The sequence below is a fragment of the Oncorhynchus masou genome, chromosome 13 (assembly GCF_036934945.1).
Source record: "Oncorhynchus masou masou isolate Uvic2021 chromosome 13, UVic_Omas_1.1, whole genome shotgun sequence".
Lineage (NCBI taxonomy): Eukaryota > Metazoa > Chordata > Actinopteri > Salmoniformes > Salmonidae > Oncorhynchus > Oncorhynchus masou.
In genome coordinates, this window is record NC_088224.1 from 55915101 (window position 1) to 55940792 (window position 25692).

At 45.1% G+C, this 25692-nt stretch overlaps 1 protein-coding gene across 4 annotated transcripts in view; it reads right to left on the reverse strand.

Annotated features, from left to right (window-relative positions):
• The window catches only part of LOC135552617 (spectrin beta chain, non-erythrocytic 4-like), a 65590-nt gene that overhangs the window by 3655 nt on the left and 36243 nt on the right, over positions 1-25692 (reverse strand). For 2 of the 4 annotated variants that reach the window (XM_064984338.1, XM_064984337.1), the window contains exons 20-36: positions 11029-11292; positions 8473-8697; positions 8055-8144; positions 7682-7960; positions 7139-7269; positions 6208-6412; positions 5547-5792; positions 5320-5454; positions 4899-5143; positions 4091-4229; positions 3889-3973; positions 3527-3723; positions 2242-3326; positions 2092-2161; positions 1676-1959; positions 312-482; positions 154-196 (exon numbers count right to left, since the gene is read on the reverse strand). In XM_064984338.1, the coding sequence (XP_064840410.1) occupies positions 154-196; positions 312-482; positions 1676-1959; positions 2092-2161; positions 2242-3326; positions 3527-3723; positions 3889-3973; positions 4091-4229; positions 4899-5143; positions 5320-5454; positions 5547-5792; positions 6208-6412; positions 7139-7269; positions 7682-7960; positions 8055-8144; positions 8473-8697; positions 11029-11292 (3894 nt within the window). Of the gene's footprint in view, positions 1-153; positions 197-311; positions 483-1675; positions 1960-2091; positions 2162-2241; positions 3327-3526; positions 3724-3888; positions 3974-4090; positions 4278-4898; positions 5144-5319; positions 5455-5546; positions 5793-6207; positions 6413-7138; positions 7270-7681; positions 7961-8054; positions 8145-8472; positions 8698-11028; positions 11293-25692 lie in introns of all 4 variants that reach the window. The other 2 variants (XM_064984339.1, XM_064984336.1) reach the window with 2 other exon arrangements.

A 25692-nucleotide genomic window follows, 5' to 3' on the forward strand; every position in this document is an offset into this window, starting at 1 on the left:
ACAGGACGAATGATAAAGAACAAGAAAGGGAAAGAGAGAGGGTGAGAGACAGAAAGAAAGTTATTTGGCACACGGACAAACATTGCAGAATCACATTGTTCATATATGACTGTGTTTCCATGAAAGAGCAGTCAACCTTCGAACGCCTTTTACCTCATCCTTTGCGTGGAACAGAAATTCACTTCCGTCTTTCGTTCTGAAACAGAAGGACAGAGAAGTTGAGGGTAACACACAAAATGGCTATCTGTACGGTAGACAAGACAAGCAGCATGACCCTGATTGACAGACTGCCTAAAAGGCAGAGTACTAACTTAAGAGTAAAGACGTTTTTCTTCTTCTTGTATCCAAGGGTGACGTCGCAGTGGCAGTGGCCGAGGTTGAGCATGGGCTCGTTGTTGTAAGGTGTGGCGGTGTTCTTAGCGTCCTTATAGAAGCCTATCTCTCCTTTGTTCAGCACACAGTACAGGTTGACCCAGGATCTGCTGTAGGGGCGGGAGGGGGGAAACGGGGCGCGTTCAGCAAAACCCAACCACAGGTTTAATGCCACCTAACCTCACTCACCTGGGGGAGTTCAAGATGACTGGCCGGAGTGGTCCGAGGGGGAACACACTGCCGAACAAACAATGAACCGCCGACCGTAGCGTGCATAGGTGCATACACGTGGCTTACCTTTGTGGAGAGGTAGGAAGAACAGCCAGCAGCAAGGAGCAACAGGAGAGAGAAAAAAATACAGAGTATGGTTAAATGACAGTATTGGTATTAGTGAACATTCATCTCACCTCTTAAGATGATTGAGTGTAACAAACAAAAAGCTAGGCTTTACCTTGGCATGTACATAGCATTACATGTACATCAGAAACATTCATCCAATTGGTGAGTGAGCAGTGGGTCTCATTTGTGGGATGAGTCTGTTGCGTGTCAGCCATGGCCTCCAGGGGGCAGTGCAGCAGCGAGAGGCGGACGGTTCAGTCTCCGGGGGCCAGAGACCCGTGGTAGGCCACCAAGCATGGCCGACTGAACGAAACGTCTCTCGGGAGGAAGCGGAGTGATGTGTGGGTCTCTGCAGGGACCTGTGCGTGTAGCATGGCTATGGCTGCATATCGTACTGGCTATGGGCCAGAACCAGCACCAGGTTCGACCTTAGGCCCAGCAATAACATCCATCAACCAGACCGCTCTCCGTCAGGGCCAGTGTTGGTTTAGGCACCATGCATGTTGCAAGCAGTGGAATGGCTGGTGGCTATCTCTTGGTTGAACTCTCATTCTGATACACTTCTGATCAGAGGCTAAACAGAGATCTGAAGTTTCAATAAAATGCTAGAAGAGCATATGTTAAAGCAAATGGCTATTTTCAAATAGGATGCTAGAACATATGTCAACCCAGAATTCTATTTTCAATAGGTTACAAGAGCATATGTCAACTCGGGTCGTAAGCTCCAATAGGAATGTCTGAACATACAGTATGTCAGACCAGTGCTAAAGCTCCAATAGGATGAGCATATGTCGACCGAGACCTAAGGCACCAATCAGATGCTGGAACATATGTTAATGCCAGTGACATGCAACCAATTGAACATTTCGTAGGTAAAGTCAGTTGTTTTGTTAGCTTAGCATGCTCATAAGATCATGCCTGGTTGTTTTGTCAGACTGCCCCCGTCAGGAACCTGGATGCCCACCTGTTAGAGCTCTTCCTCATGGTCTCGATGTCCAGCTTGCGGAAGAGGAAGCCCTCGTGGTGGGCTGTGTGGCTGGGAGGCTGGGGGACCGAAGGGCTCACGCCCTGAGCCACCCCTGGCTCCGGCGCCGAGCGCGACCGCCGGGTGGTGGCCTCTCCTGCAGATGGGTCCTTGGGCCGGGGTCTCCGCCGGGGCTTAGGACGATCCCTTGCTCGCGGCCGGTCTGGACGTCCGGAAGACTTCTCTGGCACGCCGTTCGGCACTTTAGGGACCTCCCCTCGTGCCTGAGGGGAGAAGAGAGAAGGCAGAGCTTACGACTATAAATACAATATATAGCCGTTAAACACTCATTAACAGTATTTATGTATAGATAACTGTGTAATAAAGGCGGCATAGCTGGTGAACAGATGACTCACCGTTGCTGCCTCTCTCTCTTTTAGCTGCTCCACTATATCAAACAAGGTCTGGCCACCTGACTTTTTCTCCCTGTAATCAGCCAAGACAAAAAGTGATACACCTTTCTGCAAACAGCACTTAATGACACTAAGGCGCAATGTAGTACTCACGTAGAACGTCTGTCTGACTGCTCCTTGGCTGTGTCGTGTTCACTGGACTCCTGTCTCTCCGTCCGGTGGCGGTCTTTCCTCCGGCCCTCGTGTCCGTGGCCCTCCTGCTCGCTGGACGTCTGCCTTTCCAGCTTCCTCTCTTTGCGCTCGGCCCGTTCCCGCCACACCTCCTGGGGCAGCTCATCCCGCCGCGCCTGGATCATCAGCGCCTCACTAGAGTGCTGGCGCTCCAGCCTGGCTTCCCTGTGACTGTCCCTACTGTCCCTACTGTCTCTGTCCCTGTCTCTCTGCTGGGGCTCCGACCGGCTGCTCCCCGCCCGGTGGTCTCTGCTGCTGGGCTCGCTGTTCAGCCTCTCCCTGCCCATCCCCTCCCTCCCCATCTCCTGGAGCACCACCTCGGCCATCACCGGCATCACGGGCGCTGGCTCCATTAACACAATATCTCTCTCCCTCTCTCTCTGCTCCCTCTCTCGCACCTCCTTCTCTCTCGCCTTCTCCAGCCTACAGGCCACCAGCATGGGCGTCACCATGTCGTCCATGTGTTTGATCTTAGGCTGCCGGAGGTACTGCGAGGCTTTCACCTCCACTGCGGCGGCTGCCCCAGTCACCAAGCTTGCAGCTATCCCTTTGGCCTCGACCGCGGGGGTGACCAATCCTGCTGCCAACCCTCTGGCTTCAGAGGCGGCAGTCCCAAATCCTGCTGCCACCCCTCGGACCTCCATGGCGGCGGTGGTCCCTAAATTTGTTGCCTCCACAGCTGCTGTTCCCAGCCTGGCTGCCACCCCAGCCACTCCCCCCATCACGGGGATGGCCCGGGCCTCCAAACTGCTGCGGTAGCCACTGGAGCCGTTCATGATGGGGGTGTAGTTGGCTACGGTGGAGCCCAGGCGGCGGGCCACGGAAGAGGGCGAGGGTTCCTGGGGGGGCCTTTCGGCTCTGGGCTCGGCCTGCTCGTAAAGGATCCGTCTCATCAGGGGGGAGCCCTGGCTCCGGGCAGGGGACGTCTCCTGGGGGTCCAGGAACACCTTACGACCCAGCAGGGGGGTGGGAGGGAGCTTACTCTGCTCCGCTTTCATCTTCTCCACCTGGAACCAAATCGAGGTTAACTAAACATCAGCACTTCACTGTAGAATCTCCTCTACAACAAAATTAAGCAGAGCGTAAACACGAAGCCATTTGACAAGTCACTTCAAACAATCTGTGCTCTACAACTTCTTGTAAAGCAACCAGAAGAAAGACGGCATCAGCTAAGGGTAGTGTTAGTTAGCTAGGGATAGTGACGGACCGTGGTGAGGCGTCGTAGCGAGCTGAAGCGCTCCTCCCAGGTGGCGGCGGCCTTGCGGAAGGCCTCGTGGCGGCGGATGAGCTGCTCCACCTCGTCCACGCTGGCGCCCAACTCCTTGCTGTTGATGAAGGGCTCCTGGGCTGTGAGCCAGGCCTCGGCCACCACCGCTTCCTGGGCAAACTGGTGCACCTCCAGCACTGAGGCAGAGGAGAAAGAGGAACTCATTGTCTGAGAACAATGGGAATCAAATTGTAGCTTACTGTGGTTCAAACTCTATTATGGAATGCCTTGGGATAATATCAATTAGAGACTTGAGGTGCCAGGTACTAGAGTAGTTCCATTCAGGTAAAGTCAGGACTCACTGTGCTGCAGGACCTCCCAGTGTTTGTCCCATTTCTCAGACAGCTCATACTGCTTGGCCACCACCGTATCCAGCTTCTCCTTGATCTAAAAAGACATAGCATTTCCATTGAGTTTAATTTAAACTAGTGACTGTAAATGTCATCAAAACTACAGTACCATCCTCCATGTTCTATGGCAGAACCCTGGCAACAGTGCTGTTACCTCCTCAGCAGCAGGGTTGCGCGCGGCCAGCAGCGTCTTGCCCATCTCGATGCACTGCAGCACACTCTTACTGCGCGCCTCCACCTCGCTCTTCAAGCTCTGGTGGTAGTTCATCAGTACCTCCACTGAGGACACATCCCTGAAAGGACCAGAGAGTCCAGAGCCCGTTATATCGCTGGAGGGAATGCTGACAGTGAAGGAGAAGAGCACAGTGTTACCCACCGTGGAAGACAAGGGCCAGAAAATAACACTATATTAAAACTCGCTCACAGTGCATTGCTTTGACATTTTTCATTATCCTTTTTTGCTCTCTGTGTTTTCTGTGCTCCCTCTCTCTCTCTGCATCTCTTGGTGCAGCACTCCATATTTGGCATTTCCGTAACATAAATGAGTTCCATTTTGAGTTATATTATGATAAGGTACTAAAATCAAAACAGGCCCCTGAACTTGCAGCTCAATCCCATCTGATAGACGGACAGAGGGATGACACAGAGCAGTATGAGACACACCATACATACAAACTGTAAATATAGAGATTTCATTGAGTGTTTAACGAATGCCCCCTTCACATAAAAAACAAAACAATCTTCCAGTAAAGAGATACACAACTTCCTTTTGGATTCTAGCTGAAGTACCTTATGCATCTTTCAGCCTCTCCTAGGTGTTGAACTAAGGTTGCTAGGCCTATAGTATTTTCAACAAAAGGGTCAACTTTTTTCACCCTTCTTTTTTTTCTCTTACTCACCTCACTTTAATAGAAAGTGTATGCCTAAACCATAAATATACAATTGTGACCCCAATTGTATACCTTGGATTGTCCCCTGTGCCAATCTGAGAGATGATGCTGTCCATCCACATGATCTGGTCTCGCACCACCCCGAAGAACCGCAGCTTGTCTGTTGCCGTGGTGATCTGCACTCGGCACTCCTCGCAGGAAGTCAAGAGCTCCTTCCAGCAATGCATCACTTCCTGTTCCCGGCCGGCGATGGCCTCAGCCTTCTGCCCGGCGTAGATGGTCCGTAGCTGACCCGCACTCTCCTGGAGCTGCCTCACCTGGACACAGACAGACAGAGACGGGTGGTAAATTACATAGGAATGCCTAAAAACACGGCAAAGATTACTGAGAAATGTAATGTGACATGCTACCACATTGACTGCTTGTTTTGTTCAGTCTTCCTTTTTTAGCCTTATGTGCACGTAAAATAAAGTGACAGTGGGCGGGGCCTCACCTGAGTGACGAGCAGCTGGATGTCGTGCTCGAAGCTCTGCATGAGCCTCTGCAGGGTGCTGGTGTTGGCGGTGCCACCCTGGCACGCTCGCACCTCGGGCAGCCTCCGCTGCTTATCATCGATTTGGGCCAAGACCTGCAGCACAATGCGATAACGGCCCATCAGAGACACATCGAAACACGACACAGACCTGTATCCCTTGGCACTTCTTGTGGTAGAAACGCTACCTCGCGGCAGTCGGTGAAGAACTTGTGGAGCTGGTGCGAGGCGGCCAGCATCTGTGCCCGGGTCTCCATGAGCTCCAGGAGGTCGGCCCAGGCCTCGTTCACGCCGTCCTTCCACTCGGCGATGGTGGCGGCGTCGGCGTGGCCGTAGTCGATCAGCTCGTCCACCATCTGGTTAACCGCCGTCACACGCTCCTGACCCAGACTGCCCGTCTCCGACGCAAACTCTGTGAACTTCTCCTGCAGGATCTGAAGGGAGGAGGAGGAGAGAGGAGGAGAGGAATGAAGGGATGATCAATATCTGTTTGGCCAAGCTAAGCACTGTTGCTAAAACGGTAATGGGCTACTTAGAAAAACTAATTCCGTTGAAATACATGCTACTTCCTTACTAAGCAATAATACAGTGTCCTGTATACCATTCTTTGAGCCATATTAACTCCGTTGCCAACAGTTTTTAGACACACGCTATAACAATAGAGGCCATTTAGCAGAGGCTTTTATCCAAAGTGATGTCATGCAGGAACACATTTTCTACTTATTGGTGGTCCCAGGAATCGAACCCACTATCCTGACGTTGCAAGGCCAATGCTCTTCCAACTGAGCTACAGAGGACTACCAGGATTATCAGATTGTTGAATGTTTTGTCCATTCAGGTCCCACTGACCGTGACATGTTCAAAGTCCTGTCCCAGTTCTGGCGAGCTGGCCACCACCTCCCTCTCAGCGATCCACTGCTCCAGCTCGTCCACCTCGCGGTTGAGCTGGTAGAGCCAGTACTGCTGCTCCAGACGAGACTTTCTCTCCTCCACCAGGTCCTTCAGAGACACGTACAGCCGGTCCATCTGACACTGACGCTTACTGATCTGCTCACTGACACACACACACACACACACACACACACACACACGAGACAGGGTTAGAGACGAATAGTAAACACAGGGTAAAATTGAGGGGTAATGTGTGGGAGCTGAGATCCTGCAGTGAAACTAATTTGGACATGTAAAACCATGAGCTGGCTATACAGTGTTGAGTTCCAGAAGGAGTAAATGTGAGGAGGATAAGACTTACAAAGCAAACTGAACAACATGAGAACGACATGGACAACCCATAAAAAAACCAATACCCTACTAGTGCAGAGATGCAGGTCTAGCATCGACTAACAGCTAAGAGCTAAGATGATAGCGCCGTTAGCATCGACACCAGAGACAGAGAAGTATTATGGACCCAGTGCTGACCCGGATATCACCATGATTCACTCTGCTGCCATAACAGAGCAACAGGAGTCCATGACTGGCCTACTTTACTGTACTACCTTCTCTACAGGGGTTATGTCATTCAAGTAGTCTGCCATTTACTACCGGGTTACTCCTCAGCACCCAGTAGACAGAGTGTAGAGGCCCTGGGTCCTCTTCAATCAAGTCACAAAATGAGATCCTTAGTTCTCGTATAGGGGATTTCCTTTGAGCGTTTTTTGCTGTATTTTAAATGTGCATTTCATGGCACACTTACTTATAGCTACTATAACCAACGTTCGATCCCACGAAAGTCTTAGTGTGGTGTAGCGTGGTGAAAGGTTTGTGGGGCACCAACACTGACCTGTCTGGATGGCCCATCTCCAGTAGCTGCCTGCACTGCTGGGAGAGAAGGCCTATCGTCTCAGCATAGTCCTCTATCGTCTGCTCCAGTACCAGGTGCTTCTTCAGTAGCTGCAGGGTGCTGGGCTCATCCTGAAGGGGAGGCCACAACACTCTTGACAGTCCATTCTCACAAACTTCGAAATGCTAACAATTCAAGGGGAGTGTTCATCACAGGAGGTTGGCGGCACCTTAATTGGGGAGGACGGGTTCGTGGTAATGACTGGAGCGGAATTGGTAGAATGGTATCGAACACATGGTTTCCAGGTGTTTGATGCCATTCCATTTGCTCCTTTCCGGCCGTTATTATGAGCCGTCCTCCCCTCAGCAGCCTCCACTGGTGTTCATGTACAGTTGCTGATGTCTGGAGGGACACAATGACATTGTACTACACCTATGCAGATACAACTTTTCCCTCTTCCAAAAAGCCAATCATCTTACTGTAAAAAGGTAACTGGGCAGATTAAGTACATCAGCGCCTGGTGATTGGCTCCTAGCCGCCTACCTTTCCCTTTTCCTCGTTCATCATGTGCAGCTCCTGTTCGCTGAGCCAGGCCTCCACCTCGGCCGTGTCAAAGTAGTACTGCTGGGCCTGGTACATGGCATCCAGCACCAGCTGTCTTCTCTCCGTCTCGGCCCACAGCAGACCCCACAGCCCGCTGAGCTGCTCCAGGCCCGCCCGCACACAGTCAGCCTCAGGGCTGCGGATGGAGGCGATGACATTAGCTCTTTCCAGGACGTCCTCCACCCTCGCCCGATGGCCCTGTAGCTCCCTCTGCAGAGTCTGGGGGGGGGGGGGGAACAGAAAGACGATGTCCAGATAGATAGATAGACATGTACTGTAAAGATGTGGTTATCCTCAGCTAGCTGCCACACACCTGGTTCTTCTTCATGAGCTGCTGCACAGCTTGTAGGCTGGAGCCGTGCTCCTGAGACGTGGCGGCAGGCAGCCGCTCCTGCACCCACAGCTGCAAACACATCACAAGTTAAACTAGCAAAGAAGCACCTGCAAACTCTGGTAACGGTTCTAGGGTTATCACCAGCATGGTATTGCATCAGTTTAGAGTTACATGCATCTTTCTTCAAGATAAATCTTCAACAACAAAAAAAAGGGGGGGTTAGTCGCCGACTTAAGCAACACTTCAACCCTTGTCGATGACACTTGTAAGTCACACCTTTAGAAGCAAATGTATGTGCGAAGTGGTCTGAGTAGACTGGGGGAGGTGTGCGGGTGTTCTCTAAGTGTCTGTAAGTGTGCGTGGGTATAATCGGAGGACGATCAGGACGGTCACTCACTATCTCGTCCTCCAGGTCCCGGCCCACTTGGTGAACCTCCTTGGAGGCCAGAAGGATGCGCCGGCGCTCCTTGAGCGGCTCGATGAGGCGGACAATACGTGTCTCCACGGCGGCCTGGCGCTCGCCGACCGTCTCCATGACCTGGCCCTGCTGGGGGATGGAGGCCGCCGCCACCTGCAGCTCCCCCACCTCCTTATACCACTCCTCCATCTGACACTCCATCGTCTGGAGAGAGGGAGCGAGGGAATGTGAGAGGGAGTGAGAGAAGAGGTAGAATGGACGCAAAGGGGGATGGAATCGAAGCGTTTGAGGAGGGGCGAGTGAAGGAAGGAGGGAGAAAGGATAGGTTAGGAAATAAAGAGCGGGAGGGAGGAAGACCATGGGACAGCGAGACGCCTGGTGAGTATTGAGGGGATACATTGGTTCATCTATCGATCCCCTCTCACCAAAATATCCGAACATCCAACTCAGGAGTCAGCCACTGATGGATTTCCTAGGTGTACATGATCAGTTGCTCTACTGGTCAGTCTGTCATATCATGAGAAGTGTTTGGATGATAGTAGTTAGATCTAACGCCATTGACTACAAGGCAATTACTTCTCCAGAGCTGTCAGGTAATTCTGAGGGGGGTGGTGATTCTCACCAAGGCAGTGACACTCATTTTGGGACACAAGCATCAGGTTGAGATCACCAGGGAGGTGAAGTAGTGTCACTGAGGCGAACTACTTCGAAAAGTGGGCCAGATGCAAAGAGTTGTTGCATGGGTGCCATGGTAAAGTGAATTAGAGTAGGAGGCAGAAAGAGGCCGATCAATCCCTTACGAATTCTCATGGCGATTTGACTTTGGGAATTCTTAGGAATTGGGAGGAAAAGAGCCTTCGGGACGGCAGCCTCGGTACCTTCTATCTGGTTAAATGAATCCCCTGACATTCTCAGAGACACATATCAGAGACTAGCACGAGAATAAGCACACTTTCTATTGGCTTACACACGTTACCCCATTGAATCACAAATAAAACAAAACATGGGAACATTATTTCTAATTTTGACAGAAATGGTTCTTGAATTAATAGACAGGACCATTTCTTAGTCTCACACAGACACACAGACACACACAGTGGAGTGGAGATTTTCATACATTTCCATATGAAGCCAAATGTTAGAGTTTCCGGGGTGAGACAGTGATTCTGCTCACACCATAGATCACAGGGTGTACAGCGGGACAGGATGAGACAGTGATTCTGCTCACACCATAGATCACAGGGTGAACAGCAGGACAGGATGAGTGAGAGGTAGTGGCTGGAAGGAAGCAGAAAGAAAAAGAAAAAAATACCAGCATTAGAGTATAAAGAGGGATAAAATAAAGAAATTAAGAGAGAAAAAGGAAAGGACAGGAAAGGAAAGGAAGAAAGAATGAAAGGAAGGAAGTAAGGAAATGAAGGAATTAAAGGAAAAGAAAGGAAAGGAAAAGGAAAGATTAGAGTACTCATGAGAGAAATGAACTGAAGAGGTTACTGTACCCCTGGATGGAGGTTGGGTGGTGGAGCATACTGTACACAAAGCACAATTACAGGCTGAATGGGAACTGTAAGCAGCCCTTAGGAGCAGCATGCTGTTGGAGAGGAGAATGAGAGACGCATGATGAACTGATAAGATGTATGGTGGACCCAGTAGTAGTGACAGAACAGAGGTAGAGCATCCTGGACAGGATAAAAACCTGAACCACCTCCTACTGTATAGGTTGTTGGCTAGCATCAACATTATTGTTTATTAAAATGTAGCACAGGCTACATTTTGTCTAAAAGTAATTGTCAAGTGAAAATCTCACTTTTAACAGTTCATATTCTGTTGACTCGTACCCAAACAATGTTGTTGACTCATCCTACACTCGTATTTGTGGCCAAAGCATAACATTTTATTTTAAAAATCAATTTAAAAAAACACCTCAAACTTGTATCTCAAACAGACCTTTTATTTTAAAAAAATGCTTGCTATTTCCTGAGGAGGATGAGCTGGCCAATCAGTGGTCTACTAGCATTCAAATTTTCTGGAACCGGTATACGCCTCCACCATTCAGGTTGTTGGGGTACACCCACACCATTCCAACACAGAAACACTGCTTTTTAACATACTCAATTATTTAACTCATATTGTAATTAATTATAGGTCCTATTTCATAGAAATCTGGAGACACCGGACAGTTACTTTAACCCCATATGTATTGTAGAGCCATGCTTTGGGTGGAATAGTCTGACTCTCCAATGACAGCCCATTGGAGTGCAGGCCAAGCTTACTGGTGATGTGTTGAGTGCCAATTGCTCTTGTTAAACAAAAGTCTATGGCAGCACGGCATTCAGAGAAAATGGATGATAAAGGATTAGTAATTCACACAGAACAACCCTAGGTTTTTGTATATAGAGATACACTGCGATATTCAACAACTTTAACCTACATTTTCATTATGTATGACAATAGCTTCACCCAAAAATATTCCCAACTGATCACAAAACCAAAAACTGTAACAGTAGTTGGACCATATAATGAAGAGGAAGAGACCTGGAGCTTCTTGAGCTGCTTGTTGACGCTGGTCAGGTCCTGACCCTGGTCCACGTAGCCCAGTTGTCCCTCCAGCTGGTGCAGCTGATGGTCCAGGCTGGTGTAGCTCTGCACAAGCAGGTCAGCCCGGTTGGCTTCAAACAGCTGGCGGGCCTTGGCCTGGGTGGTGCTCTCCAGGTCCTGCCAACACTCGCGGATCTCCCCCAGCTTCCTCCGCACCACCGGGCCCAGCTCGGGCTTCTCCTGGATCAACTGCTGGCCCTCCTGGAGGATGGAAGGGGGGGGGGGCAGGTGGAGGATAGGAAGAAGAGGTTGAGAGAGATGTAGGATGGCGGTTGAAGGTTAGGGTAATGGAGAGGGAGCACGTGGAGATGGAACAGAGAGAAAGGGAGATTGGGGGGGGGGAGAAGTTAGAGTTATAAGACATTGATTAGTGGAGGTTATAATAACATGAGCAATAAAGTCTAATTTATATCACTTATGGAACATTGGTGTCATAAACAATCTACTGTCGTAAATGTAGGTTTTTATCCATTGAAATCATTCTGTAAATAGGTCCATCATAGGCAGAAACAATTTGTGACTACCACATTGGCAGTTTACCATATGGGAGCATACATTTAAGCACTTTGTTACACCTGCTGATGTAAATTTGATTGATACGGAGTTGGCTACGGTTTTTCTAGATCTTTAATCTGGTAGGTAAATAAAATGGTTTCTAAGCAATCACGTAAAATGACAAAGAAAATGCCTTCCATTGTTAGTTTGTAAGCTTGAGCTGTGACTCAGTGGTACACCTTTATGGAGGCTACAGCCTGGGCTCCAGACCAGCTGCTCCTGACTCTGGCCTATCAGTGCACATCAAATTGGGTTAGGAGGGCTTGCTTGGCCTTGGCAGCCCAGAAAACCACTTCACCTTTAGAGGTCTGAGCTCACAGATAAAACGCGCTTCACTTAACATCATTTCACTTCCTGATTGAATCATCTGGTATGGATCTCTCCTTTGTCTGTCTTCATCGGTTTGGAGGTTTCAGGTTTGACTCATTTCTTGTTGATTTCATTCATGACACACTCCGGTGTTTTCAGAATAGACCCAGATTTAAAATCTCTCTGCATAGTCACGATTCTTTCCAGTAAGCCTAGCTTAATCGCATAACAACCACAACCCCAGAGACTGAGCCAGCGAATGAGAGGAGAGCACACCGAGTTGCTGCCTGCCGTGACACACCATCACAGACTCAGAGAGGCAGACAGACATACACTTGCTCTCTCTCCTGTGCGCCTGAGTACACGCAAGTGTTCCGAGCAACGGGGGTTGTAAACTACGCAATCATCTCACTTAATTTTCGCCGCCATGGAGACATCAGCCAGTGACGACCGGAGAGGAGATTTAACTTACCCATGATCTAAAATCCCCCCCCCCCCTCCATTGTAATTCACTCTCTGTCAGAGGTGGGTTGTGTGTGTGTGTGTGTGTGTGTGTGTGTGTGTGTGTGTGTGTGTGTGGGGGAGGGGGAGGGGCTGGATCTGAGTGAGTCAGCACAGCAGAGCTCACAGATATTACGCTCAAAGACATAAAACAAGGATGGCCTGCATGAACTCACCATTTCCCCAAGGCACCATAAAGAGCCTATAGGACTGCCCCCACAAAAAAATCTATTTGCATTTCAAGCCACTATAATGTAATTCGCTGATTGGAGTTAAGTGTGCATTTCATGTGGAAGGATTGAAATGCTAGTTAGTTAATTCCCTTTGTGATCAGTTAAAAACAGTCCCGTTCCCCTGAAACACAGTACTGCTTCTGCTTAAGGCTCAGAACAAGAAAGCATAGAAATATCTCTATTGTATATTCTCCAGTTGGGAGGACATTTGCTTTTGCTGCTGCTCTTAACGGCTGCACAGTCAGTGGAGTATCCTCTTCCCTCTGATCCAGCACCGTCTTCTCATGATCTGCCCACACAAAGGATGTCCTCATTTGGAGAAGCACACCCCAGCTGCACTGTGAAGGGACACACTCCAAACAGGGCCAAAATATCTCAGCATGCATATGTTACTTTCCTGATCACCGGATGAGAGGTGCAGCAAAGGTATTCTACCCAACTCGTAGACTTTGTCAGTACAAATGTTCAAAACAAGTTCATCAGTAGCCAAAAGGACCAGGAAAACTTGAATTACCATAATGACCACACAAATAACAGATGGCAAGGAAAAACAGAATCGTCACTATGTGATCACGTATGCAATATCAAACATCTGTTATTGAATTATAATTACATCAAGTGTGGCCATTGCGTTTGGCTGGTTGTGTCCACGGAAGCTATTGTGTCAATATTACTCCATGTGTGAAGGCCTGAAGGCATAAATCTGCCTGGGAGGACCAGACACAGTCACGTGATTATGCTGGGGGTACCATGGCCATACGTGCCAGCAGGCATCAAGAGGAGTCAACATATATCAATGAGTGTATTGAAGGAAATATCAAGCCTTGTGAAGTTTGTCCTTTGATCTAAGGCCATGCCTTATAATGAAGCCAGACATTGTTTATGAAATGGTTTATGGGAAGCACATTTATTAATAGACTATTTATGTGTGGATAGTGTTGTCCTTTTGATGGGTGATCACCTGGAGAAGTAAAGAAACACGTGAGAGATTCTGGTCGCTCGCCGACAATTGGTTGAGGGCGCAAACCTGTTGTCGTGCGTCGCCCAGGCCAGTCAATAACTCTTTGGGCTCTATTTTCTTCTGGTATTAAAGGCGTCACTAGTGTCAAACGCAAGCTCTTTGGCAATTCTGTGTCTTCTGGCCTAAGTGTGCACACATTGCCTTGTGCTCATGGAACGAGAGATGTGATTTATGATATCGTCCTCGTCCATGGGCTAATGGTGAGAAAGTTCACGGCTTGAATGAAATTTTGTCTGCTATTTCTGGAGAAGTGCAAATATGATCTGTAAAAAGGTTTCCTGATGTTCATAAAACATTACATTTGCGAGCAGTATAACGTCGAGTGGACGTAAACCCTTTCTCTTTATAATGGATCTTTATCCAGCTCCTGTGAAAAGTTTGTATGTGCGTAAAATCCTCCATAGTCTAAGTTGGCTTGAGTGTATTACACACCCACAGGGAGAAAGTGTATTTACAGATAGCCTATTTAAAACAAGTGGTTTCGTTTTATTCAAATTCGATCTTTTCAGGCCAGACTGCAATTTACAGTAGGCCTAGCCCCTATATCAGTGCAAACGCTATAGCCTATAAAAAAAAAATATTTAGAAAAATTCAGTGAGAAGTAGGCATTGGTCTGAAGCCGAAAAATAAATTCAATTCACAATGTGTATTGGAAAACCTTGGTAGAGCAGTACACAACTTTGACCTACAAGAGTAGTTACATGGCTTTCAGCAAGTATTCGTACACCTGGACATAGTCCACATTTTGTTGTGTTACAGCCTGAATTCAAAACGGATTAAATTGATTTTTCTCTCACCCCTCTACATACAATAGCCCATAATGACAAAGTGAAAAATGTTTACTTTTTTGGGAGAAATATCTCATTTACATAAGTATTCACACCCCTGAGTCAAAACATATTAGAATCCCCTTTGGCAATGATAACAGATGTTTTTTGGGGTAAATCTTTGCACACCTGGATTGTTCAATATTTGCCCATTATTCTTTAAAAAAATAATCAAAAACTCAGTCAAGTTGGTTGTTGATCATTTCTAGATGGCAAGTCTTGCCATAGATTTCTATGCCTAATTAAGTCAAAAGCTGTAACTAGGCCACTCAGGAACATTCAATGTCATCTTGGTAAGCAACTCCAGTGTATATTTGTGACTCGTTTCAGGAAACTAGGCGTATGTCATGCGTCATTACTTCACAGGAGCGCCATTTGAACGTGAACATTTCTTAATCAAAATGCATTTTTGGGCAGAAATGCCCTCTGGAACATGTGAACTTTAATGTGCCTTAATAACAAACTTGTATGCTATCTGTAAATATGAATAAAAGTGTTAAAATGAATGATTGGTTTAGCCACGGAAAAAGACAGCAACCTTCCCACTAGCCATGATTGGCTGAGATAATGAGTGTGCAGGACATCCTGAGAGATGAGTTCGGATTGGTCTGACATGTAGCACGCTTCTGTCTATAACATGAGCTGGCCAGTATGTGTAGGCAATCCTTTCTAACATAACTTTTTTTAAAAGATATCACGTAGTAGAATTGCAAGTGTTGCTCTCCACTTTCCGGAGGAACGAGTTTTTAAAATCAGTGGAAATAGAATATGATAGCTGAGGAGATGGAGAAAATGATGGCGTTTGATTGCAAATATACAGACGGAGTTGTAAAGAGAACACACAGAAGGCTGTTCTATAAAACACGTCCATGTATACAGGTAAGATAGTCTAGCTAGTTATATTTTCAGATATTAAACGTTTCTAATTTTGTCAGAAAGTCATTTTCATTTCAAGTTAAAGTGTACTGTTAGATAGCTAGCTAGTTAACGTTAAGTGTATGATCTGTTTAGTAATATTATTCATATCTCAGAGCCATTTGAATTGATGGTTACAGTCTAATGTTAGCTAGCTAACGTTGAACCTGGTTTGTTAGCTACCTGCAGATTCAGGTAGTAACGTTATGAGTTGTGATTATGGTTCATTGTTTAGCTAGCTAGCTAGCTACATGTCTAAACAATAGATTCCACTATGCAAATAACTATTTCAATAGAATGTGTATGATGTCACTGTGTCCAACTGTCGATGGAGGTAGCTGGTAAATTCTCTGGCTATCTTTTCTAATTTCAGTACATAGCCTCACATATGAATCCTTAAAGAGATGGGTGGGGCTAAAGCTTAAGGGTGTGAACAATGCTGAATGGGTGTTGACAAAGAAGAGCTCTCCAGTAGGTACCAAAACATTCAACATCCATTTTCTCAAAAGTGAAGTTACAAGTTTATCAACTTTCAAAGCAGAATTACTTTCCCATTGTTCCTCAACTGTAGTGTATGATATACCATTTTCTAGCTCTGAGTCTCTACTTTCATCCAATGTAAAAAACATAATTTCAAAGACCGAATCCAGCCTGTCGGTCACATTTGGCCTTGTGTTTTAAGTTATTGTCCTATTGAAAGGTGAATTTGTCTTCCAGTTTCTGTTGGAAAGCAGACTGAACTAGGTTTTCCTCTAGGATTTTACATGTGCTTAGCTCTATTAATTTTCTTTTTATCCTAAAAACACTCCCAAGCATACCCATAATGATGCAGCCACCACCATGCTTGAAAATATGAAGAGTGGTACTCAGTGATGTGTTGGATTTGCCACAAACATAAATCAAATGAAATTGTATTTGTCACATGCGCCGAATACAACCTTCCCGTGAATACAACCTTACCGTAACCAATCGTGCAGTTCAAGAAATAGAGTTAAGAAAATATTTACTAAATAAACTAAAGTTAAAAAAAATATATCTAATCAAAAAGTAACAAGAAAATTACATAACAATAACGAGGCTATATACAGGGGGTACCGGTACCGAGTCAATGTGTGGGGGTACAGGTTAGTCGAGGTTATTTGTAAAGTGACTATGCATAGATAATGAACAGCGAGTGGGGGGAGGCGGGGGTCAATGTAAATAGCCCGGGTGGCCATTTTATTAATTGTTGTTCAGCAGTCTTATGGCTTGGGGGTAGAAGCTGTTAAGGAGCCTTTTGGTCCTAGACTTGGCACTCCTTTACCGCTTGCCGTGCGGTAGCAGAGAGAAGAGTCTATGACTTGGGTGACTGGAGTCTTTGACCATGTTTTTTGGCCTCCCTCTGACACTGCCTAGTATATACTGTAGGTCCTGGATGTCAGGAAGCTTGGTCACAGTGATGTACTGGGCCGTACACACTACCCTCTGTAGTGCCTTACGGTCAGATGTCGAGCAGTTGCCATACCAGGCGGTGATGCAACCAGTCAGGATGCTCTCGATGGTGCAGCTGTAGAACTTTGAGGATCTGGGGACCCATGCCAAAACATAACAGTTTGTATTCAGTACATAAAGTAAATTTCTTTGCTACATTTTTTGCAATTTTTCTTTAATGCCTTATTGAAAACCAAATGCATGTTTGGAATATTTGTATTCTGTACAGGTTTCCTTCTTTTTACTCTGTTATTTGGGCTAGTATTGTGGAGTAACTACAATGTTGTTGATCTATCCTCAGTTTTTTCCTATCACATCCATTAAACTGTTTTAAAGGCCCCATTGGCCTCATGGTGAAATCCCTGAGCAGTTTCCTTCCTCTCTGGCAACTGAGTTAGGAAGGAAGCCTGTATCTTTGTAGTGACTGGGTGTATTGATACACCATCCAAAGAATCATTCATAACTTCACCATGCTCAAAGGGATATTCAGTGCCTGCTTTTTACTCACCTACAAACAGGTTATCTTCTTTGCAAGGCATTGGAAAAGCTCCCTGGTCTTTGTGGTTGAGTCTGAAATGCATTACTTGACTGAGGGACCATACAGATAATTGTACAGTATGTGTGGGGTAAAGAGATGAGGTAGTCATTTAAAAATCATGTTAAACATTATTATTGCACAATCGTCCATGCAACTTATTATGTGACTTGATAAGCACATTTTTACTCCTGAACTGATTTAGGCTTGCCATAACAAATGGGTTAAATACTAATTGACTCAAGACATTTCAACTTTTAATTTTGAATGAATGTGTAAAAGTGTCTAAAACATAATTCCACTTTGACATGATGGGGTATTGTGTCTAATGCCAGTGACACAAAATCTCAATTAAATCCATTTTAAATTCAGGTTGTAACACAACAAAATGTGGAAAAAGTAAAGGTGTGTGAATACTTTCTGAAGGCACTGTATGTTGGTCTATTGTACTTCCAATGATGTGTAGGCAGGTTGCGTAGGATTCCAACCTTCTCAAACAGCCTAATTCATACTCTTAGAGGAGGTGGTCTCACAATAATGCAATGTCTCCGTTCTTCAACTCAGTACTGAGTGAATGTTTATTTCTCTATCTTGTTGAAAAACAAGTGTCTAAAACAATTTCATTTGATCACGTAGCTAACGGAGTTAGCAAGCGTGGCATTTTCTTTTGACTGCGCACAGGTCTCGCAAGCAAACAATGATCATTATGTGCAACCCGCACCCGTGCTACTTTTTACTTGTGGTAGGCAACTTCAGGTTTTTGGGTACACAGTGAAAATGAACTTGACACTTGCAAATGTGGATTATAATGACGAAAATAAAATTGTATTGACATTAATACATAAGGTAAGGAATAGAATTTGGATCTTCTAACAGTCCTGCGTCTGTTCTGGTGTGCATGTGTATTATAAATTAGCAGCGTGGCGGTTTCCCCAATTTCAGTGTATCTAACTGCCTATAATAGCATCCAAGGATAATCAATAGTTTATTTGTTTGTGCTCTGGTTCCACGCAACTGTCCAGGTCAGCAGTTTACACATTTTACTACACCCGCAATTACATCTGCTAAATATGTGACTAATAAAATTGTATTTGATTTGGACTTCAACCATGTGAAAAACCTCCCATAGCACAATATCTCCTTCCAGACCCATATCAAATATCTCCAATCCAAAGTTAAATCTAGAATTGGCTTCCTATTTCGCAACAAAGCATCCTTCACTCATGCTGCCAAACCCTTGTAAACCCTTGTAAAACTGACCATCCTACCAATCCTCGACTTTGGCGATGTCATTTACAAAATAGCCTCCAAATACCCTACTCAACAAATTGGATGCAGTCTATCACAGTGCAATCCGTTTTGTCACCAAAGCCCCATATACTACCCACCATTGCGACCTGTACGCTCTCGTTGGCTGGCCCTCGCTTCATACTCGTCGCCAAACCCACTGGCTCCATGTCATCTACAAGACCCTGCTAGGTAAAGTCCCCCCTTATCTCAGCTCGCTGGTCACCATAGCATCTCCCACCTGTAGCACACGCTCCAGCAGGTATATCTCTCTAGTCACCCCCAAAACCAATTCTTTCTTTGGCCGCCTCTCCTTCCAGTTCTCTGCTGCCAATGACTGGAACAAACTACAAAAAGCACTGAAACTGGAAACATTTATCTCCCTCACTAGCTTTAAGCACCAACTGTCAGAGCAGCTCACAGATTACTGCACCTGTACATAGCCCACCTATATTTTAGCCCAAACAACTACCTCTTTCCCTACTGTATTTAATTTATTTATTTTTCTCCTTTGCACCCCATAATTTTTATTTCTACTTTGCACATTCTTCCATTGCAAATCTACCATTCCAGTGTTTTACTTGCTATATTGTATTTACTTTGCCACCATGGCCGTTTTTGCCTTTACCTCCATTATCTCACCTCGTATATAGACTTGTTTATACTGTATTATTGACTGTATGTTTGTTTTGCTCCATGTGTAACTCTGTGTCGTTGTATGTGTCGAACTGCTTTGCTTTATCTTGGCCAGGTCGCAATTGTAAATGAGAACTTTAAATAAAGAGAAAGGTTAAATAAAGGTGAAATAAAAAATAAATAAATATATATATATATATCTAGCTTGCTAGCTACCTTCCTTTTGCTTCTCATCCAACCCGGCGTTAGTTAGCTACAGCTGTTAGCCTTATACTAGCTAGCTGCTACTGTTGCGTAGAAAACGAGTTGCACCCGGTTTTAGAACTCAGATTCAGCAGAAAAGATGTTAGCATGGTCAGAAATGCTATAAAAAAAAGGTAGCACATCATTGGTTTATATTGGGCAGAAATGTGCACGTGAGGGCACTAAATTGTGAATTTAATCAAAACTGCTGCACCTAAAAAACGTTCTCAGTCCAAATGGATCTTAGTCAAATGGTCACTTTATGGACTATGTCGCCTCGTTTTAATCCGATGTCTAGAATTTGAGCTAGGTTTGGGCAAAACATTGTCTGACAATCCTAATGCTAATCCTAACCCTGTCAAAAATCCGGTATAGTGGTTCTCGGATCATGAAGAGAGGTGGAGATTGAGTGTTGCGTACCTCCAATGAAGTTGATTTGCAAATTTTCATCAATATTGGTGTCATATTGGCATGGGAGATTTGAATTTAACATTGAGTTTCAACCAACGCATACTATAGTCGCACAACTGTGTTTAACAATGTATTTCCATATTAAAGCAATACAATTAGATTAATGTAGACTGCAAACATGTTAAAAATATTTACTAAATATTGGGCAGGCTATTGAACTAGTCTATAACGGACTAACATTCGAATTGGAGTTGATGAAGATGCTCTGATAGGCCATTGAGAGGCCAAGCGTCGACAAACTGTCAACTTCATCATTCATCAAAACGCAACCCTTTTGCGACACCGCCAGCTAATGCGCCCATAATTCTGGTTGTGAAAATGTCCAAAATATTTCTGACACACCCCAAACCTATAAAGCTGCCACCAGCGCTAAGATTTACCATTACTTTAGGTTTGTCAAAATAGTGCCCTTTATGTATAAAGTATAAATACAATGTGAGCATGTTTGACAAATGATACGCTAAGGTTAATCTAAAGAAATGTAAATTATTACCTTGGTTTTTCTCGTTGATTGAAGAGGGCTCTGTTCATTTCCTGGTCTGAGAATTGATGGGCGAATGGGCTCGTTCCAGTGCATGCTTTATGATACAGTTAATGCAGTAGTAGATTATCCCAGGGGGACTTGTTCATATCCCAGATTGTGTTTATGCTCTAAAGCATGGAATAGCACCTGTATTGAAGTGTGTGCTAGGAAAATATGTATATGTTTATTAACTGAACGTGTTGTTTGGTATTTCATGCCTTGTAATTGATAATTGACCATGATGTCAATTGGGTTGTTCTCATTGGTCAAATGCATAATGGGAAGTGTTATTATTATTATTTTAGTCCTGTAATTTCCTTGTTAGAGGGAGAGAAAGGGTAAAGTCGGCATGCTTCTGGGTTTTCAGGTATGATTGATACCTGTTTGGTTTTTTTTGAGCTCTATTTGATTTGATTTATGTTCCTTGTGTCCAGTTAATTATTTTTTATATGGTGTTCAGTGGCTAAATCACTTGCAAATAAAAGGCCTCAATCTGATCTGCATTACTGCCTCCTCACCATTCAAATAATGCCATTGGGTCAACTTTACAAGTCTACATGATGTTCTTGGCCTTCCATAATACTATAGCACAGTATCTTGTATTAATTAAGAAAAGCAAAAATGTTGCCAAGATATTGTGAAGAACCAGTGTTAACAGCAATGTTCCACTAACCATTAAGAGGACACTGTGACAGCTCGGTATTAGCAATGTCCTGACACGGTTGAACATTGAACTGTATGACATAATTGTCTGCCTCCCTCTACATCCCTACCATGTCCTGTCGTCTAGGAAGCTCTGACTGTTCTCCCTCTCGGCTCACACGCCCTCTCGGCTCACACGCCCCATACAGTGGGGCAAAAAAGTATTTAGTCAGCCACCAATTGTGCAAGTTCTCCCACTTACAAAGATGAGGCCTGTAATTTATCATAGGTACACTTCAACTATGACAGACAAAATTAGAAAAAAAAAATCCAGAAAATTACATTTTAGGATTTTTAATCAATTTATTTGCAAATTATGGTTGAAAATAAGTATTTGGTCACCTACAAACAAGCAAGATTTCTGGCTCTCACAGACCTGTAACTTCTTCTTTAAGAGGCTCCTCTGTCCTCCATTCGTTACCTGTATTAAATGGCACCTGTTTGACCTTGTTATCAGTACAAAAGACACCTGTCCACAACCTCAAACAGTCACACTCCAAACTCCACTATGGTCAAGACCAAAGAGTTTTCAAAGGACACCAGAAACACAATTGTAGACCTGCACCAGGCTGGGAAGACTGAATCTGCAATAGGTAAGCAGCTTGTTTTGAAGAAAATCAACTGTGGGAGCAATTATTAGGAAATGGAAGACATACAACACCACTGATAATCTCCCTCGATCTGGGGCTCCACGCAAGATCTCACCCCGTGGGGTCAGATGATCACAAGAACAGTGAGCAAAAATCCCAGAACCACACGGGGGAGCCTAGTGAATGACCTGCAGAGAGCTGGGAGTTTGCTAGAGAGCATTTGGATGATCCAGAAGAAGATTGGGAGAATGTCATATGGTCAGATGAAACCAAAATGGAACCTTTTGGTAAAAACTCAACTCGTCGTGTTTGTAGGACAAAGAATGCTGAGTTGCAAAGAACGCCATACCCACTGTGAAGCATGGGGGTGGAAACATCATGCTTTGGGGCTGTTTTTCTGCAAAGGGACCAGGACGACTGATCCGTGTAAAGGAAAGAATGAATGGGGCCATGTATCGTGAGATTTTGAGTGAAAACCTCCTTCCATCAGCAAGGGCATTGAAGATGAAACATGGCTGGGTCTTTCAGCATGACAATGATCCCAAACACACCACCCGGGCAACGAAGGAGTGGCTTCGTAAGAAGCATTTCAAGGTCCTGGAGTGGCATAGACAGTCTCCAGATCTCAACCCCATAAAAAAATCTTTGGAGGGAGTTGAAAATCTGTGTTGCCCAGCAACAGCCCCAAAACATCACTGCTCTAGAGGAGATCTGCATGGAGGAAAGGGCCAAAATACCAGCAACAGTGTGTGAAAAACTTGTGAAGACTTACAGAAAACATTTGACCTCTGTCATTGCCAACAAAGGGTATATAACAAAGTATTGAGATAAACTTTTGTTATTGACCGAATACTTATTTTCCACCATAATTTGCAAATAAATTCATTAGAAATCCTACAATGTGATTTTCTGGATTTTTTTCTCATTTTGTCTGTCATGGTTGAAGTGTACCTATGATGAAAATTACAGGCCTCTCTCGTCTTTTTAAGTGGGAGAACTTGCACAATTGGTGGCTGACTAAATACTTTCTTCCCCCACTGTATATTGCAGGGCCTGCAAAAACACAGGGGTCAAACTCTACTCCCAAAGGGGTTAAGGAAAGTGTGTGTGTGTGTGTGTGTGTGTGTGTGTGTGTGTGTGTGTGTGTGTGTGTGTGTGTGTGTGTGTGTGTGTGTGTGTGTGTGTGTGTGTGTGTGTATAGGATACGAGTCGTGGGATGCCAAGGACCTAACAGATGGAGTTGCAACTATAAAAGGCAGTGATTATATTGTTATGGCATCACTATTAATGGAGTTTCAGGGTCGCTGCTGATAATGCTGAATGCTTTTCATAATATATAACCCAGAACACACACACGCACGATGTACACACATACACTCTGAAACAAAAGAGAGAGAGAGAGTCACCTTTGTAACTTATCCAGGAGGTCCCTATTATAATAATAGTGAGGGGTCTAGAGAATAGAAGGGTGAGATTCACATACTTATTGTAGATATGAGGCCAATTAATTATCTGAAAAGTGAGGGGGAAGGGGAAATAAGAGCCCATTGGGCTTTGGGTAACAATAGCATTGAGAGAAACAAATTTTGAAATTTGTTTGTAACAACTTCTACATACTGCAGGGACAAGCACTAGATCCAATGATTACAATCCCACCTGAAGCATGTTCAATTCTACACTTCCAAAATTAGGTTCGACACCCAAAGACACCGGGTCGTTATCACATTGAACATCGTGTAACAAAATGTCCATCAACTACGTTGTATTGATTTTCAGAATATCAAGGTGGACGTGGACATGGGTGTGACTTTCCATTTAGAAACAAGAACCCGAGCTGTAGATGCCATCTACAGACCTAGCAACTAAGGGGTAGCCAGCCAGCCGTCTCACCTGCATCGGATCCCTGTAATTACAGTAGTGAGGGCATACATTTTCATTCTTTATCAGTGAAGTCATACATTTTCTGGTACTCTTCACACTAGCCCTTTAATACGTCACTTCCTGCTGGACAAATTACCTTCACACATGAGGTACGCCGGCAGGGGACAGACAGGCAGTTGCCTGGCAACCACTGCAAGCACGGCCGCATATCAGTATCCGGCAAAGTTGCACCTTCCAACAGCTGCCGGGCATGTGACGTCGGGGAGAAAATCCACCACGTAAAAATGTCTACCACCTTAGAACAGTGACAGTCACAGGGTAGGAGGGTCACCTGCATCAGAAGGCTGGTGGGTTCAGTAACACCAGAGATTCTAGCTGCTATATAGGCAGAGACTTTATTTACTCAAAACCTTGGAGACAGTCCTAGACCCTTTTATATATAACCAATTTGCTTTGGGTAAGATGTTCGATAGAGAGCACAGCTCTTGAAAATCCAGGAGGGGGAAAATAATGTTTCCCAGGACTACCCTAACTCAAACCCATTGGGTTGTAACACTAGCGCCGCCCCAACAGATTTATCACAGCTACAGCTTGCTAGGCCTGTCCCTTTGGGTAGTCTTAACATTGGCTATATGAAATGGATTCTTGCACCCACGTAAGACCACCAACTTGCCCTTTACAGAGGGCTACGTTCGCCTACGGCGATCTCAGTGTTGCCGTTACAGAGGGAAATCTATAGGCAGGTCAGAGTGTATCAACACAGATGAGTAAAATATATGAGACAGAATACTGGCGAAAACAGACGGTATTATAACCTATTCTGATATGGTTTTATAGAAAAATGTCTGCTGTGCAAGTACAATAGAAAGTTCACATCCATGAAAAACATCATGAATGCCAAATGTAAAACCTCTCCACTGTTATTCAATATTATGGTATAGCCTACAGTATTAATATAAGCCATGCAGTGTAGGTTTAAAAAAACAAATCGGAATAAAGGCTACTCTTTCTAAAATACTGAGATCTTTCCAAGGCATATCTGATATTCATGTCTCAATCTGAGAACAAAACCATGGTCATTATCCTGAATCGTGAACAGAGATAAAACTCAATGTCTCGAGTTGATCTGTGTTTGAATTTGTCAAGCAAAGAGATATTCATGAACCTCTGTGGTTCTACACATGTCTGGATTCCAAGCTAGATTCCTCCATAATATACAGTGCATTCTGAAAGTATTCAGACCCCTTGACTTTTCTCTAATCAATCTACACACAATACCCCATAATGACAAAGCGAAAACAGGTTTTTAGACGAATACATTTACATAAGTATTCAGACCCTTTCCTCAGTACTTTGTTGAAGCACCTTTGGCAGGGATTACAGCCTCGAGTCTTCTTGGGTATGATGCTACAAGTTTGGCACACCTGTATTTGGGGAGATTCTCCCATTCGTCTCAGCAGATCCTCTCATGCTCTGTCAGGTTGGTTGGGGAACATCACTGCATAGCAATTTTCAGGTCTCTCCAGAGTTGTTCGATCGGGTTCAAGTCCGGGCAACTCATGGACATTGCCCTGAAGCCACTCCTGCGTTGTCTTGGCTGTGTGCTTACAGTCGTGATCCCTTTGGAAGGTGAACCTTCGCCCCAGACTGAGGTCCTGGGCGCACTGGAGCAGGTTTTCATCAAGGATCACTCTGTACTTTGCTCCGTTAATCTTTCACTAAATCCTGACTAGTCTCCCAGTCCCTGCCGTTGAAAAACATCCCCACAGCATGCTGCTACCACCACCATGCTTCACTGTAGAGATGGTGCCAGGTTTCCTCCTGGTGTGACGCTTGCAATTCAGGCCAAAGATTTCAATCTTGGTTTCGTCAGACCAGAGAATCTTGTTTCTCATGGTCTGA